General features: G+C 71.5%; 4 protein-coding genes across 6 annotated transcripts; 3 read left to right on the forward strand and 1 right to left on the reverse strand.

Annotated features, from left to right (window-relative positions):
- The first annotated feature begins 183 nt into the window (after positions 1-183).
- LOC138687649 (collagen, type I, alpha 1a-like) lies at positions 184-4606 on the forward strand. Its single transcript, XM_069795713.1, has 9 exons — positions 184-308; positions 728-842; positions 930-1093; positions 1551-1704; positions 1967-2038; positions 2176-2359; positions 2470-2651; positions 4213-4270; positions 4351-4606. Exons 1-9 carry the CDS (start codon positions 184-186, stop codon positions 4389-4391), a joined length of 1095 nt encoding a protein of 364 aa, XP_069651814.1. The 3' UTR covers positions 4392-4606.
- An 863-nt stretch (positions 4607-5469) lies between these two features.
- Positions 5470-7229, forward strand: CLPP (caseinolytic mitochondrial matrix peptidase proteolytic subunit). The gene is given in 8 exon segments (XM_069797411.1): positions 5470-5547; positions 5793-5894; positions 5991-6062; positions 6142-6238; positions 6362-6561; positions 6744-6849; positions 6939-7025; positions 7028-7229. Coding segments are annotated over 8 exon segments (765 nt in total). The 5' UTR covers positions 5470-5529; the 3' UTR covers positions 7111-7229.
- A 635-nt stretch (positions 7230-7864) lies between these two features.
- Positions 7865-12945, forward strand: ALKBH7 (alkB homolog 7). Of its 3 annotated transcripts, none has more exons than XM_069797414.1 (9): positions 7865-8019; positions 8097-8242; positions 8521-8664; positions 9382-9475; positions 10119-10191; positions 10543-10693; positions 10785-10928; positions 11124-11285; positions 12010-12143. In XM_069797414.1, exons 1-8 carry the CDS (start codon positions 7989-7991, stop codon positions 11268-11270), a joined length of 930 nt encoding a protein of 309 aa, XP_069653515.1. In that variant the 5' UTR covers positions 7865-7988; the 3' UTR covers positions 11271-11285; positions 12010-12143. The 3 variants fall into 3 exon arrangements, with proteins under 3 accessions (XP_069653515.1, XP_069653516.1, XP_069653517.1); XM_069797415.1 differs by lacking the exon at positions 12010-12143 and adding an exon at positions 11615-11738; XM_069797416.1 differs by lacking the exons at positions 7865-8019; positions 8097-8242; positions 8521-8664; ... (3 more) ...; positions 10785-10928; positions 11124-11285 and adding exons at positions 11650-11924; positions 12409-12533; positions 12632-12750; positions 12844-12945 and having other exon boundaries at positions 12010-12183.
- Positions 12946-13008: 63 nt separating this feature from the next.
- PSPN (persephin) lies at positions 13009-13583 on the reverse strand. Its single transcript, XM_069797417.1, is given in 2 exon segments — positions 13009-13158; positions 13160-13583. Coding segments are annotated over 2 exon segments (429 nt in total). The 5' UTR covers positions 13450-13583; the 3' UTR covers positions 13009-13019.
- Positions 13584-13892: the final 309 nt, after the last annotated feature.

Raw genomic sequence — 13892 nt, forward strand, 5'->3', positions numbered from 1 at the left:
CTCCCAGCCCCTGCGGGTTTTTTTTGGGGGGGGGGGTTGGGGTGCCCGGATGCATGGGGAGTCATTTCCTCCCCGGCAGCGAGCGGTAGGTAGAGCCCCCCCCCTCGGCCTCCCCCCCCCCGCCGTGCCCCACGGTGGGGTGGGGGGGGGGTCTCTTTTTTTGGGGGGGGGGGCGGGTGTGCCATGGCTGCGGTTTCTCTCCCCCCCGCCAGGCCGTGGGGAGCTGCAGGCGGTGGAGGCCATGGGGGGGACCGGGGGGCTCTGGCTGCTGCTGCTGGTGGTGATGGCTGCAGGCTCTGTGCGGGGAGGTGGGACCCTGCGCCCCCCCCGGAGGGTCAGAGGGGTCCCCGGGGGGGCGCGGGGGGGGGAGCTGGATGGCTGGGTCCCTCTGGGCATGGGAGAGGACAACAGGGTCCTTTTGGGGGGGGGGCAGGACACCTGGGTCCTTTGGGGGGGGCAGGACACCCTGGTCCCTTTCGGGGGGGGGGCAGAACACCTGGGTCCTTTGGGGGGGGGCTAGGACGCCTGGATCCTTTTGGGGGGGCAGGACACCCAGGTCCTTTGGGGGGGTGGTGGAACACCCAGGTCCCTTGGGTGGGGGGCAGGACACCTGGGTCCCTTTTTGGGGGGGGGGCAGGACACCTGTCCCCCTGCAGGGAGGGGGTGTGGGGCCCAGACACCCGGGTCACCCCTCCAGACCCCTTCCCCCCCCCCCGTACCCCCCCAGGCACCCCCGAGCTGCACTGCTTCCGCCTGAGCCCCCGGGGGGGGATGAACTGCAGCTGGGGGGGCCCCCAGCCCCCCCCCGATCCCCTCGTCCTGTGCTACCAGAGCCTCAAGATGTGAGTGTCGGGGTTGGTGGTGGTGGGGGGGGAACGTGACCACGAGGGTCCCCACCCTGACACCCACGCCCCCCACCCCCACCGCAGGCACGTGTCGGCGGGTGCAGGGATGGCGCGGGCACGGGGGGGGCAGCGGTGGGTGCTGGTGCCACGGGCGGCGCTGACGGCGGGGGACGTCTACGCCGTGTGGGTGCAGGGGCCGGGGGGGCGGCAGGTGACGGCCCCCCTCAACCTCTCCCTCGACCACATAGGTACCCCCCAACGCCCCCCCCCCAGCATGGAGGTCTGGGTCCTTCCTGGTGAGGGGGGGGCTCAGACACCTGGGTCCCTCAGTTATGGGGGGGCCCAGATGCCTGGGTCCTTCCTGGGGGGGGGGGATCTGGAAGCCTGGGTCCTCTGGGGGTGTGTGGGGGGGTCCCGGCCACTTGGGTCCCCCATGGGGTGTCTAAGACTGTGCCCCCCCCCGCCCAGTGAAGCCGCCGCCCCCCCAGCTGCAGGTGAACCCCTCGCCCCCCCCCTCGGTACGCTGGATGCGACCCCCGGGCTGGGAGGGGGGGGCTGCCCCCCCCCCGCTGTGCCCTGCGCTACCGTCCCTGCTGGGGGGGGATGGACTGGGTGCAGGGGGTTCCCATCCAACCCCTCTGCTGCAAGGGCCAGGACTCCGGGGTGTCCCCCGTGTCCCCCCCCCAAGAAACTGCCCCCCCCCAGGTGCCTGAAGCCGACCTGGAGCCCGAGGGGTTCGAGTTCGAGGCCGGGGCGCTGGAGCCGGGGGGGGCCCACGAGGTGCAGGGGCGCTGCGCAGGGGAGGGGGGTCTCTGGAGCGACTGGAGCCCCCCCCAGGCCTTCACCCTGCCCCCCCACGGTGGGTCACCCTGGGTCCCATATGGGGTGGGGGGGGGCCCGGATGCCTGGGTCCCTGCGAGATGGGGGGTCCCGGACGCCTGGGTCCCTGTGGGGTCGGGGGGGGCCAGACCCCTGGGTCCATGTTGGGGGGGCAATTCCTGGGTCCCTGTGGGGTGGGGGGGGCCCGGACCCCTGGGTCCATGTTGGGGGGGGCAATTCCTGGGTCCCTGTGGGGTAGGGGCGCCTGGCTGAGCCCTGTCCCCCCCCCGCCAGGGCTGCAGGAGCCGCTGGACGTTTGGCGCCAAGAGGAGGAGTCGGGGGGGGGGCAGCGGGGCCTGATCCTGCTCTGGAAGGTGGGTCTGACTTGGGGGAGGGGGGGCTGGGGGTCCCTGGACCCCCCCCCCGGGATGTGGGCCCTGGACGCCCGGGTCCCCGCAGCCCCAAGGGGTCCGGGCTGAGCGTGCCCCCCCCCAACCCGGCTCCTCCGCAGGACCCCTCGGCCGGGGGGGGCCGGGAGTACACGGTGACGGTGGAGCGGGACCGGGGCCTCCCCCGCCGCCTGCACCCCCCCTGCTGCCGCTGCCCCCTTCCCCCCGACACCGTCAGCGTCGCCGTCACCGCCCGGGGCCCCCCCGGACCCTCGGCCCCTGCCCGCCTCCGCCTCGACCGCACAGGTGGGGACCCCCCCGCGACCCCCAAGGGCCCTTCGCACCCCCCCCCACCCGGGGCGCTGGTGCGAGGACCCCCCTTAACCCCACCACCCCTGTGTGTGTCCCCCCTCCAGACCTGCCGCCCCCCCGGGGCGTCCGGGTGAAGCCGGTGCCCGGACCGGGACTGGGGGTGTGGTGGGAGCCAGGGGGCCCCCCCGCGGCCCCCCAGTACCTGGTGGAATGGGCTGAGGTGGGGGCGGGGGGGGCCTCGACTGGCTCCGTTGCCCCCCCGGGGCCCACAGCACCCTCCTGCCAGGTGAGAGGGGGGACAGGGGGGGACAGCGGGGTCACTATGGGGCGGTCAGTGGGGGGTCCAGACACCTGGGTCTGCTATGGGGGGGTCACTGGGGTGGCCCGGATGCCTGGGTCTGCTTTGGGGGGGGGTCATTGGGGGGCCTAGATGCCTGAGTCCACTGGGGGGGGGGTGTCACTGGGGGGCCTGGATGCTTGGGTGCACTATGGGGGGTCACCGGGGAGCCCAGATGCTTGGGTCCATTATGGGGGGGGTCATTGGAGGGCCCGGATGCCTGGGTCTGCTCTGGGGGGTCATTGGGGGGTCCTGGATGCCTGGGTCCACTATGGGGGGGGTCACTGGGGGGCCTGGATGCTTGGGTGCGCTATGGGGGTTCACCGGGGGATCTGGATGCCTGGGTCCATTATGGGGGCATCACTGGGGGCCCCAGATGCCTGGGTCCCCCCAGACACGTGGGTCCCCCCCCCAGGGCCGCTGCGCCCGGGGCCCGGTACCGGGTGCGGGTTCACAGCCTCTACCCAGAGGGGTCGGGGGCCGCCCAGGCCACGGAGGCCGTCACCCACCTGGGGGGTGAGACTGGGGGGCCATGGGGGGGCTATAGGGGGCTGGAGGTGGGGGGAGATCGGGGGCAGTGGGGGATGATGGGGGGCTGTGGGGGGGTCCCCATTCAGGGCTGGGGGGGTGGCTGGGGGTCGGGGAAGCAGAGCCCCACACCGGGGGGGGCTCTGAGTGGGTCCTGGGGGGGATTTGGGGGGCTCTGAGGGGTCCTGAGGGGATTTGGGGGGCTGGGGGGGTCCAGGGAGGATTTGGAGGGCTTGGGGGGTCTGGGGGGATTTGGGGGGTTCTGAGGGGTCCAGTGGGCAGCAGCCAGCCCCCCAGCTGCCCCCGCCCCCCAGTGCCCCCACCCAGCCCCTCCTGGTCCCCGTCCTGTGTGGAGCCGTGGCCATCGCTGCTGCCGCCCTCCTGGTCCAGGGCCTGCGCCCCTGGTGAGCACTAATGAGCGGGGGGTAATTAACGGGGTAATGAGGGGCAGCTGGGGAGGTACTTGTGCTCATGGGGGGGGAATGAGTGGGGACCGGGGGGGGGGGGGGGGGGGGGGGAGGGGCAGGCACTAACACCAGCGGGGCGCTTAACACCTGGTAATTAATGCCAGTGGGGTAACTAATGCTAATGATAATTATGCCTAAGGGGTAATTAGTGCTAATCGAGATGTAATTAGGCCTAATGGGGCCATAGTTAATGCCAGCGGGGGTAATTAGTGCTGCTGCGGGGCAGTAAACCCCACTGGGGGTAGTTGGCACTAACGGGGGAGTGGGGTAATTAACACTGATGGCATAAATAAGGCTAGTAGGGAGCACGAGAGGCCGAGGGGTAATTAGTGAGGGGGGGGGGGTAATTAGCACTGATAAGGGGGTAATAAGTGTGGGGGGGTGGTCAGTGGGAATGGGAGTGATTAATGGGGAATAATTAATGGTGACAGGGCATCATTAAGGACATGAGGGTAATTAGCGGTGCTGGGGGGTCAGCAGACCCCTGAGGAGTGACCCCTGCCCCCCTCCCCCAGGTGCCGCTGGGTGCTGCCTGTCCCCGACCCCCGGCACAGCCACGCCGCCCGTACCCAGGTCAGCCGACATCAGGGTCCCCCGGGGGGAGGGGGGAGCATGGGTGGGTCCCTGCTGACCCCCCACCCCCCCTGCCCCAGGACCCCCCCGAGCTGGGGGGGCCACCCTGTCCTCCCCCTGAGGAGCTGTCGGTGACACTGGTGGAGCTGAGCCCAGAGGGGACAGACATGGACCCACGGCCAGACGCGGACACAGAGCTGGACAGAGCGACGGACACGGACAGAGGGACGGCCACGGCCACAGACCCACTGGTCCCCCGGTGGGGTCGGGCTATGAGCGCCATTTCCTGCCCACCCTCGAGGAGGTGCTGGGCTGGGCCGGGCCCACAGCGACCCACACGGCCCCAGTACTGACCCACAGCGACCTGCACAGCTCTGACACAGACCCAGAGCAACCCACAGCGACCCACAAGGTCCCAGTACTGACCCACAGTGACCTGCACAACTCTGACATGGACCCAGAGCAACCCACGGCGACCCACACGGCCCCAGTACTGAACCACGGTGACCTGCGCAGCTCCGACACGGACCCAGAGCAACCCACAGCAACCCACACGGCCCTGGAACTGACCCATGGTGACCCACACGGCTGTGACATGGACCCAGAGCAACCCACAGTGATCCAACGGCCATGGAACCAGCCCACAGTGACCCACACATCTCTGACATGGACCCAGAGCAACCCACACGGGCCTGGCACCAACCCACGGTGACCCACATGGCCCTGACATGGACCCAGAGCGACCCATGGTGACCCACACAGCCCTGGAACCGACCCACACGGCTCTGACACGGACCCACATGACTGACATGGGTCTGTCACAGATCTGGCAGGGACCCTCTGTGGGGCCTGTGTCCATCCTACAAGGGTCCAACAGCAATCCCTCACAGATCCCTCACAGCCCAGCCGTGGGCCCACTGTGGGCCCCTCACGGCCGCAAGGCCCAGCACGGGCCTGTGGGTGCTCGTAGACCCAGCTCCCGGGGCCGTGACGAGGTTATAAATGAGCCATAAGGACTCTATAACGTGTCTGTGACGTGTCCAGAGGGCCCATAACGGGGCCCCAGGCGCGGGGGTACCTGGCGCGGTGTCATGGCGGCCGGACCGCGGGGCACGACGGGAAATGAAGTCCCGAGAGTCACGTGACGGGGGCCCGAGGAGGAGGAGGCGGGAGCAGAGCGGGGAGGGGCGGGTGTGTCTCGGGAGGTCACGTGGGTCGTGCCCTGAGCGTTTCCGGGGCGCCAAGCGCTTCGGGGCGCCATGGGGCCCGGGGTGGCGGTGAGGGGCCGGGGCCGGGGCCCGGTACTGGGGGGGGGGGGGGGTTCGCGGTACTGGGGGGGCTGCAGGGCCTGGGGGGTGGCTGGGATGGTGGAGGGGTGCCCGTGGGGGGGCTGCAGGGCCTGGGGGGTGGCTGGGATGGTGGAGGGGTGCCCGTGGGGTCCCGGAGGGGGGGAGTGGTCCCGGTCCCGGCGGGGTCCCGGTTCGGCCTGGGCCGGCCCTGACCCCCCGCTCGCCCCCCGCAGCGCACCCTACGCCTGGCCTGGGGGGCGGCCGCCCGCCGCAGCCTCCACGGGACAGCGCCCGCCCGCGCCCCCCCCCTCATCCCCATCGTGGTGGAGCAGACGGTGAGCCGGGGGGGACACGGACCCCCCCACTCCCCCCCCCTCAGTGTGTCGTGTCCGGCCCCCCCACGGCCCCCCCTGAGCCCCCGCTCCCCGCAGGGCCGGGGGGAGCGAGCCTACGACATCTACTCCCGCCTGCTGCGCGAGCGCATCATCTGCGTCATGGGGCCGGTACGTACCGGGGGGGGGGGAACCCCAAACCTTGCCCCCCACCCCCCCCTTACCCCCCCCTTTTTTCTCTCCCCCCCAGATCGACGACAGCCTGGCCAGCCTGGTGATCGCACAGCTGCTCTTTCTCCAGTCCGAGAGCAACAAAAAACCCATCCACATGTACATCAACAGCCCGGGTGAGGCTGGGGGGGGGGGGAGGTCGTTGGGGGGTTTGTGGGGGGATCACCACGCCAATGCGAAGGTGTTTTTTAATTTGGGGGGGGCATGGGGGGCTGCGTTTTATCGTGTATTCCCCGCAGGCGGGGCAGTGACCTCGGGTTTGGCCATCTACGACACGATGCAGTACGTCCTCAACCCGGTGTGTACGTGGTGTGTGGGGCAGGCGGCCAGCATGGGCTCCCTCCTGCTAGCCGCCGGAGCCCCCGGCCAGCGCCACGCCCTGCCCAACGCCCGCATCATGGTGCACCAGCCCTCGGGGGGGCACGGGTATGATGGCGGGGTGGGACATGGGAGAGCCACGGTGGTGGGGCTGGGAGCCCTGCTGGGGCAAGGGGGGGAGGCTGTGTGTGTGTGGGGGGGGGAGGGTTGGGTGCCAAATTTTGGTAGTGGGGGGGGTCTGGGTCACTTCACCCCACCCCCACGCTTCCCCCATGCCCCCCCCGTCCCCCCTCCCCACCCCAGGGCCAGGCCACCGACATCGCCATCCAGGCAGAGGAGATCCTGCAGCTCAAACGCCAAATCAACGGGCTCTACGCCAAGCACACTGGGCAGCCCCTCGCCGTCATCGGTGAGACCCACCCCCCCTCCGCCAACACCCTCCCCGGGACCCGCCTAAACCCCTCCCTGACCCCTCCCTGTGCCCCCCCCCCGCCCCAGAGGCGGCGATGGAGCGGGACCGTTACCTCAGCCCTGTGGAGGCGCAGGACTTTGGGCTGCTCGACCGGGTGCTGGTGCATCCCCCCCCCGCGGCGAGGACGAACCCCGGCTGGTGCAGAAGGAGCCTCCCCCCGCGCCCCCTGCGCCCCCCAACACCCCCCCGGGATCCTGAGATACCCCCTCCCCCCGCCGAGGGTGCGGGGGGGTTGGGGGGAGGGCTCTGTGCCCCCCTCAGCCACCCCCCCAACTTTGCTGTACCCCTGGCAGGAATTAAAGGGCTGTGGACCCCGACTGAGTGCTGGGGGGGGCAGGGAGGGATTTTGCGGGGGTGGGGGTCCCACAGAGGGATTGGGGGGGCACCAGCTCCCCCCCCAAGTGCTCTCCACTGCCATGTACCCCCCCTGGAGCTGTATCCCCTCCCCCAGCTCTACGTCTGCCCCACACTTGTGGGGTGACCCCCCCCACACCAAGCCTGGCCCTGTGCCCTCCCCCAGGCACCTATCCCCTCCCCGCCATGGGCCCCATATTCACGCCATGGCCCCCCCGTGGGCCCCACAGCCCCCCCATGTGCCCCAAAACTGCCCCCCAGCCCCGCCGTGTGCCCCACGGAAGACCACCCCCTCGAGGAACTACATCTCCCGGCGTGCCCCGCGCCGGGCGCTCATTGGTCGCCGCCGTCGTCCAATGGGAGGCGGGGGCGGGGCCAGGCGGGCTATTTAAGCGGCGCGCCTGTGGGGAGGGGGCGGAGCTTGGCCAGGCCCGGAGCGGTGGGGCGGGGGCACAAAGGCCTTTGGGGGGGGTTTAGGGGGCACACAGGGGCCTTAGGGGGCAGGTTGGGGGCAACAGTGCCCTCGGGGGGGGAACAGAGGCCTCTTAGGGGGCTGTGGGGTGGGTTGGGGGGCCCCTGGGGCAGGTTTAGGGGCAGCGGTGCCCTCGGGGTGGGGGGCAGAGGGGTCTGGGGGGGCCCCGTGCGGCAGGTTGGGGGGCCGGGGGGCAGCTGAGCGTCCATGTGTCGTGTTCCGCCCCCCGCAGGTCCCGCCTGCGGGGACCATGGACAGCCCAGGCCGAGCCCCCTCCCCAGGTAACGGGGGGGGGAGTTGGGGCGCGGGGGGGGGGGCCCAGCCGGGGGTCCTGACCGCCTGGGTTCTCCTCCCCCAGCCCCCGAGATCCTGCTGGCGGAGGCGGCGGCCGGGCTCTGTCTGTCCCCGGGGGCGGGGGGCGACCAAGCGGACCCCCCCGGCACCTCCCCGGGGGACCCCAGTGGTGACGAGCCCGGGGGGGGCTGCCCGGCCACCCTGGAGCAGGCAAGAGGCTGGGAGGGGGCAGGACTGGGGGGGGTTGGGAGCTGGGGGTGGCAGGATGGGGGCTTGTGGGGTACGGGAGGGAAGGATTGAGGGGCGTTATGGGCTCGGGGGGGGGGCTGGGGGGTTCTTTGGGGTGCAAGATGGGGTTATGGGGCTGGGGGGGGCCCTGAGGTCGAGGGGGGGGGTGAGGTCCCCGGGGAGGGGGGAGAAGATGGGGACGAGGGGCCTTGGGGGATCCTCCGGGGAGGGGGGGGGTGCCAGACGTGTTCCCCCCCCAGGAGCTGGCGGCGCTGGGGCTGCCCCCCGGGGGGGGCCCGCAGGCGCTGGGGGGGCTCCTGCGCCTCTACCGGGAGGCGGTGGCAGGGGGGGCCCGGCGGGAGCAGGAGCTGCGGGGGCTGCGCCAGCGCCTCGGGCCCCTCCAGGTCAGTGGGGGGGGGGGTGGCGGGTTGTCCCTGGTGGGGGGTCCCTGTGTCCCCAGAGGGGTCCCTGTGTCCTTGGGGGGATCCCATGGCACCTGGGAGGGTCCCTGTGTCATCTGGGGGGGGGGGGGGCACATCCTTCAGAGTGTCTCCATGACACATGGGATGGTGTCCCTGGGGGGGGGCTGATGTCCCCCGGGGGTGTCCCTGTGTCCCTCAAGGGGTTACTATGTCATCTGGGGTTCCCCCATGTCCCTGGAGGGGTTTCCATGTCCCCCGAGGCTCCCTGTGTTCCTGGGGGGGGGGCTGTGCCCCTTGGGGGGGTCCTCACATCCCCGAAGAAGCCCCATGTCCCTCAGGGGGGGTCCCCGTGTCTCTCAATGGCCTCCCATGTCACCTGGGGAGGTCCCATGTCATCTAGGGGATCCCTGTCCCCCTCAGGGGATCCCTATCCCCGTGGGGGGGGTGGTGGTGTCCCCCTCCCCGGGGGTGTCCCTGACAGTGCCGGGGGGCCGCAGGGTCGCGTGGCTGCCTGTGCCCGGGCCATGGCGGCGGCACGGGATGAGGCTGAGCGGCTGCGGGAGCACAACCGGTGCCTCTGGGCGCTGCTGGCGGCCGAGCGGGGCGCAGGTGGGTCCTGGGGGGGACAGACAGGGTCGGGGGTCCAGGATCCCCCCCCTCCCCCCGCACTCACACACCACTATCACTACCCATTCCCAGGGGTCCCGGCACGGCAGTGCCTGGCACTGCCCCACGGCACAGCCACGCCAGGAGCCCAGGGAGGGCACGGCTCAGAGGAGACCCCGGTGTCCCGGTGAGTGGGACACCCCCTCCAGGACCCCTGAAACCTCCCGGGACCCCCAAACCCTCTCCAGGGATCATTGAACCCCCTCCAGGATCCTCAAGGGACCCCTGAACCTCCCCAGGGACCCCTGAACCTCCTTGGCACCCCCAAAACCTCCCCTGGGACCCTCTGAACCTCCCCAGAACCCCTAAACCCTCCCCTGGGACCCTCTGAACCTCCCCAGAACCCCTAAACCCTCCCCGGGGGTCCCCTGAACTCCTGTGGGACCACAGCCCCCCCCCCCCCCCCCCCCGAGATCTCTTGAAGCTCCTCAGGTGCCCCAAACCTTCCCCAGGGACCTCTGGGGCCCTCAGAACCTCCCTGAGACCCCCTAAATCCTCCTGGGGTTCCCCTGAACCCTCTCGAAACCTCAAAGCCTCTCAGGATTCCCTGTCCCCCCTTGGAACCCCTCCAACCCCCCCCAGAACCCCAAAACCTGCCCAGGACCCCCCCCAAGCCCTTCCTGAGGCCCCTAAGCCCTCCCTGAGCCCCCCCCACCTTCCCCCCAGGACCCCTTCAATCCTTCCAGGACCTCCCAAACCCCACTGTCCCCCCCCACCAAGTCTGCATACCCCCCCACCCCAAACCCACTCTGACCCCCCTCATCCCACAGGCACAGAGCTGTCGAGTGCAGCGCCCCGGCGGGGGGCGAGGGTGGCCCGCAGAGCCCCCAGGACGGCCCAGAGGTGGGGACGGGGGGGTCTGGGGGGGACTGTGGGGCAGGGGATGCTGTGGGTCTGGGGGGGCCTTGTGGGTCTGGGGTCACCATGGGGCTGGGAACAGTGTGGATTTGGGGATGCTCTGGGTTTGGGGAGGGACATGCTGTTGTTTTGGGGGGATGCTGAGGGTCTGGGGAGGCCTTATGGGTCTGGGGTCACTGTGGGGCTGGGAACAGTGTGAATTTGGGGATGCTGTGGGTCTAGGGACACACACACTGTTGTTTTGGGGGGACACTGAGGGTCTGCCATCACTGTGGGTCTGGGGGGGACATCGTGGGTCAGGGGACGCTGTGGGTCCCCATCACCCCTCTCCCACAGGCAGCAGGGAGCCCATTGGGGGTCTGAGCCCCCCCCCCAGCACCCCCCAGCCCCCCGACAGGACCCTGACCTGGAGCAGGAGCTGCAGCGGCTGCGGGAGGAGGCAGCAGCCGGGAGGGAGGTGATCGCCCTGCAGCACCGCTGCCTGCAGGTAACGGGGTTGGGGGGGCGACTCGGGGAGCCCCCCCCCGCCGTGGGGTCCCCGGCCACCCCTCGCCCCCTCCCTGATGCTGGTGGTGCAGGAGGCGATGGCGGCGGTGCTGGCGGCCCCCAGGCCCCCCACCCCGGGGCTGGAGCAGGAGTGGGGGCGGCTGCGGCGGCTGCAGGGAGCCCTTGCCCGCGAGCGCCGAACCTTCACCGAGGCTGCTGAGCGCCTGGCCCGAGAGGTGGGGACCCCCTGCACCCCCCCCCATGGGGACCCCCCCAGACCCTCCGTGGGAGGGGGCACCCCCCATAGGGATGGGGCATCCCTGGGATACAGCACCCCACGGACCCCCTCTATGGGGTTGGGGACCCCCCCCATGGGTCTGGGGACCCCCTGGGGGTGGGGGTTCCCCCCCAAACCCTCTTCCCCCCCCCAGTGGGAGCAGTTCGAGGCAGAGCGGGTGTCCCTGCTGCAGCAGCACTTCTTGAGCACCCCTGACCCCTGGGACACCCCCGACCCCATGGGTGACCCCCAGCTGTGGGGCACCCCACAACCGGGGGGTGGCCCTGAACCCCAGCCCTGAGGGGGGGGGCTGCAGGTGAGTGTGGGGGTGTCTGGGGCTCTGGGGGGATACACACTTTGGGGTTCCCTGGGCTGCTCTGGGGCTCCATGGAGGGCACTTAGGGGTTCCCTGGGGGGCTGTGGGGTTCCCTGGGGGGTCTCTGGAGCTCCAGGGGGGGGCTTTGGGGATCCCTGGAGGGGCTTCCCTGGGGCTCTATGGGGGGGCTCTGGGGTTCCATGGGGGGCTGTGGGGTTCCATGGGGGGGCTTTGGAGGCCGCCGCTCCCTATGTCCGCCGCCCCTCCATTCCGCCGTCGGCCCACAATACCCCGCGCGCCGACCTTCTTCCCGGCGTGCCCCGCGCCAGTCCTCCCGGCCACAGGGCGGCGCTGTTCTCCCGGCGCGTCCCTCTCCGCCCGGCTCCCGGCATGCACCGCGCGGGCGGCCTGTGGCGGCGGCGGCCCGGGAATGGGGCCGCGCTCGGAACCGGGCCCGGCACCGGGCCGGAGGCGGACCCGGGGCTGGTCCGAGCCTCCAGCCCGGAGGTGGAGCGTCGGTTGCGGGGCCTGGCGTCGGTGCACCGGGATTTCCTGAACCCGGGGGAGGCGGCGGAGCTGCTGCGGGAGCTGGAGCCGGTGCTGGGCCGGCGGCCGTACCAGTTCGATCACTGGGACGGGGTGAGGGCGGGGACGGGGACCGGGACGACGGGGGGGGGGGCTGAGGTCAGAGATCAGAGGTCTCTTGTGTTCCCCCTCCCTCCAGGCGATCTGCGGGTACCGGGAGACGGAGCGGGGCCGCTGGGGGGGGGCGGCCCGGGCGGTGCTGGGGCGGGTGGCGGCCGCCGCCTTCCCCCCAGGCCGCCCCCCGCTGCCGCTGGTCCACGTCCTCGACCTGCACCCCCGTGGGCACGTGCGGCCCCACGTCGACAGCGTCAAGGTGCGGCGGGGGGGGAGGGACACGGGACATGACAGACACCCCCCCCGCCGTGGGGCTGGGGACAGACCCGGGGGGGGGGGGGCAGACCCCGTGTGAGGACAGGGCTGGGGGGGGGTGGTGGTGACACACACCCTATAACCCCCTCCCTCACCCCTACTGCCCCCCCCCCCTTACCCGCGGGGGGGGGGGTCCTGACTCGTGTGTGCGTATTGCCCCCCCCCCCAGTTCTGCGGCTGCACCATCGCGGGGGTCTCCCTGCTCTCCCCCAGCGTCATGCGCCTGGTGAGCTGCCGGGTGCCGGGGCAGTGGCTGGAGCTGCTGCTGGAGCCCGGCTCCCTCTACGTCCTCCGGTGAGCAGGGGGGGGGGATTGGGATTTGGGGGGGGGATTGGGATTTTGGGGAGCCCCCCCCGACACCCCCTTTTTGGTCACTCTCCCCCCCACTCCAGGGGCGCTGCCCGCTATGACTTCACCCATGAGATCCTGCGGGACGAGGAATCGTTTTTCGGGGCACGCCGGGTGCCACGGGGCCGGCGCCTCGCCCTCATCTGCCGCAACGCCCCCCACGGTGAGCCCTGACCCCCCCCCCCCCACCTCCCCATGCCTCCCCCCGGGGCCCACAGCCCCCCCTGACCCCCCCCCCTCTGTCATCCTCCCCCAGACACGACTCCGGAGCCTGTTGGCGACTCCTCGGCTTTTATTGGGGGCACAGAGACTGAGCCGCCTCCTCCGCAGCCCCCCAATAAACAGTGACCCCCCCTAACCCCCCGCTACCAGGCTGGTGCATTCCTGGGGGGGGGGACGACGACCTGTTTTTTTTGGGGGGGGGGGGGGGTCTCACCCCACGCAGCGGCAGGCGGCGGCCGAGAGCTGGCGCAGCTGGTGCCAATGTTGCCCCTCGTCCAGGAAGGCGATGTCCTCATACCGGCTGGGGCGACAGCAGGGTCCGGCCCCCCCCCGGGCCCCCCCCCGGCCGCAGCCGGGCCAGGGCCAGCCCGTGGTTGGTGGGGGGTGCGGGGCAGCCCCCCCCGCAATAACGGAAGAGCACGGTTTCTTCGGAGGGGTACCCCAACCCCAATTCCCGCACCCGCACTGCCAGGCTGCGCAGCCCGCACCGCGGCCCCCCCGCCGCCCAGTGCGCCCCCCCCGGCCGGGGGGGGGGCGCAGGGGGGGTCTCAGCCGTGTCTCCCGGTTGCGGGGGGGCGGCGGTGGCGGGGAGGAGGAGGAGGAGGAGGAGGAAGGCTGCGCGGAACGGGGTTGCTGCCATTCTGCTCTGGCTGTGCCGGCCCCGGCCCCCGGCGCTGCCTTTATGGCCCCAGGGCTGTGCGGGGGCGGGGAGGGGTATGATGGGGGGGGGGCCGGCTTAACCCTGCTCTGCTCTGGTGGGGGGGGCTGAACCCTCCCAGGTGAGAAGGGGGCTGTGGTGGGGGGCAAGGGGTGTGACGGAGGGGGTTTGGCCCCCTGGGACCCCCAGGTGTGGGGCTGCGGGGGGCATTTAGCAGGGACCCCCCCACCCTGGAAGAGTTAATGGTGGCTGGGGGGGGCATATGCTGGCGGGGGCTGGCAGTGCCAGAGGAGCTGTGGGAGGCAGGCGGGGAATGTGGCCCCCCCCCAGTGGGACTGGTGGGCCAGGATGTGTCGGGGGGGGGCTTAATACCCCCCCATGAGGAAAATAATATACTCCCAGTGGACCGAGACCCCCCCAGGAGT

The sequence above is a fragment of the Haliaeetus albicilla genome, chromosome 11, assembly GCF_947461875.1.
Source record: "Haliaeetus albicilla chromosome 11, bHalAlb1.1, whole genome shotgun sequence".
Taxonomy (NCBI): domain Eukaryota; kingdom Metazoa; phylum Chordata; class Aves; order Accipitriformes; family Accipitridae; genus Haliaeetus; species Haliaeetus albicilla.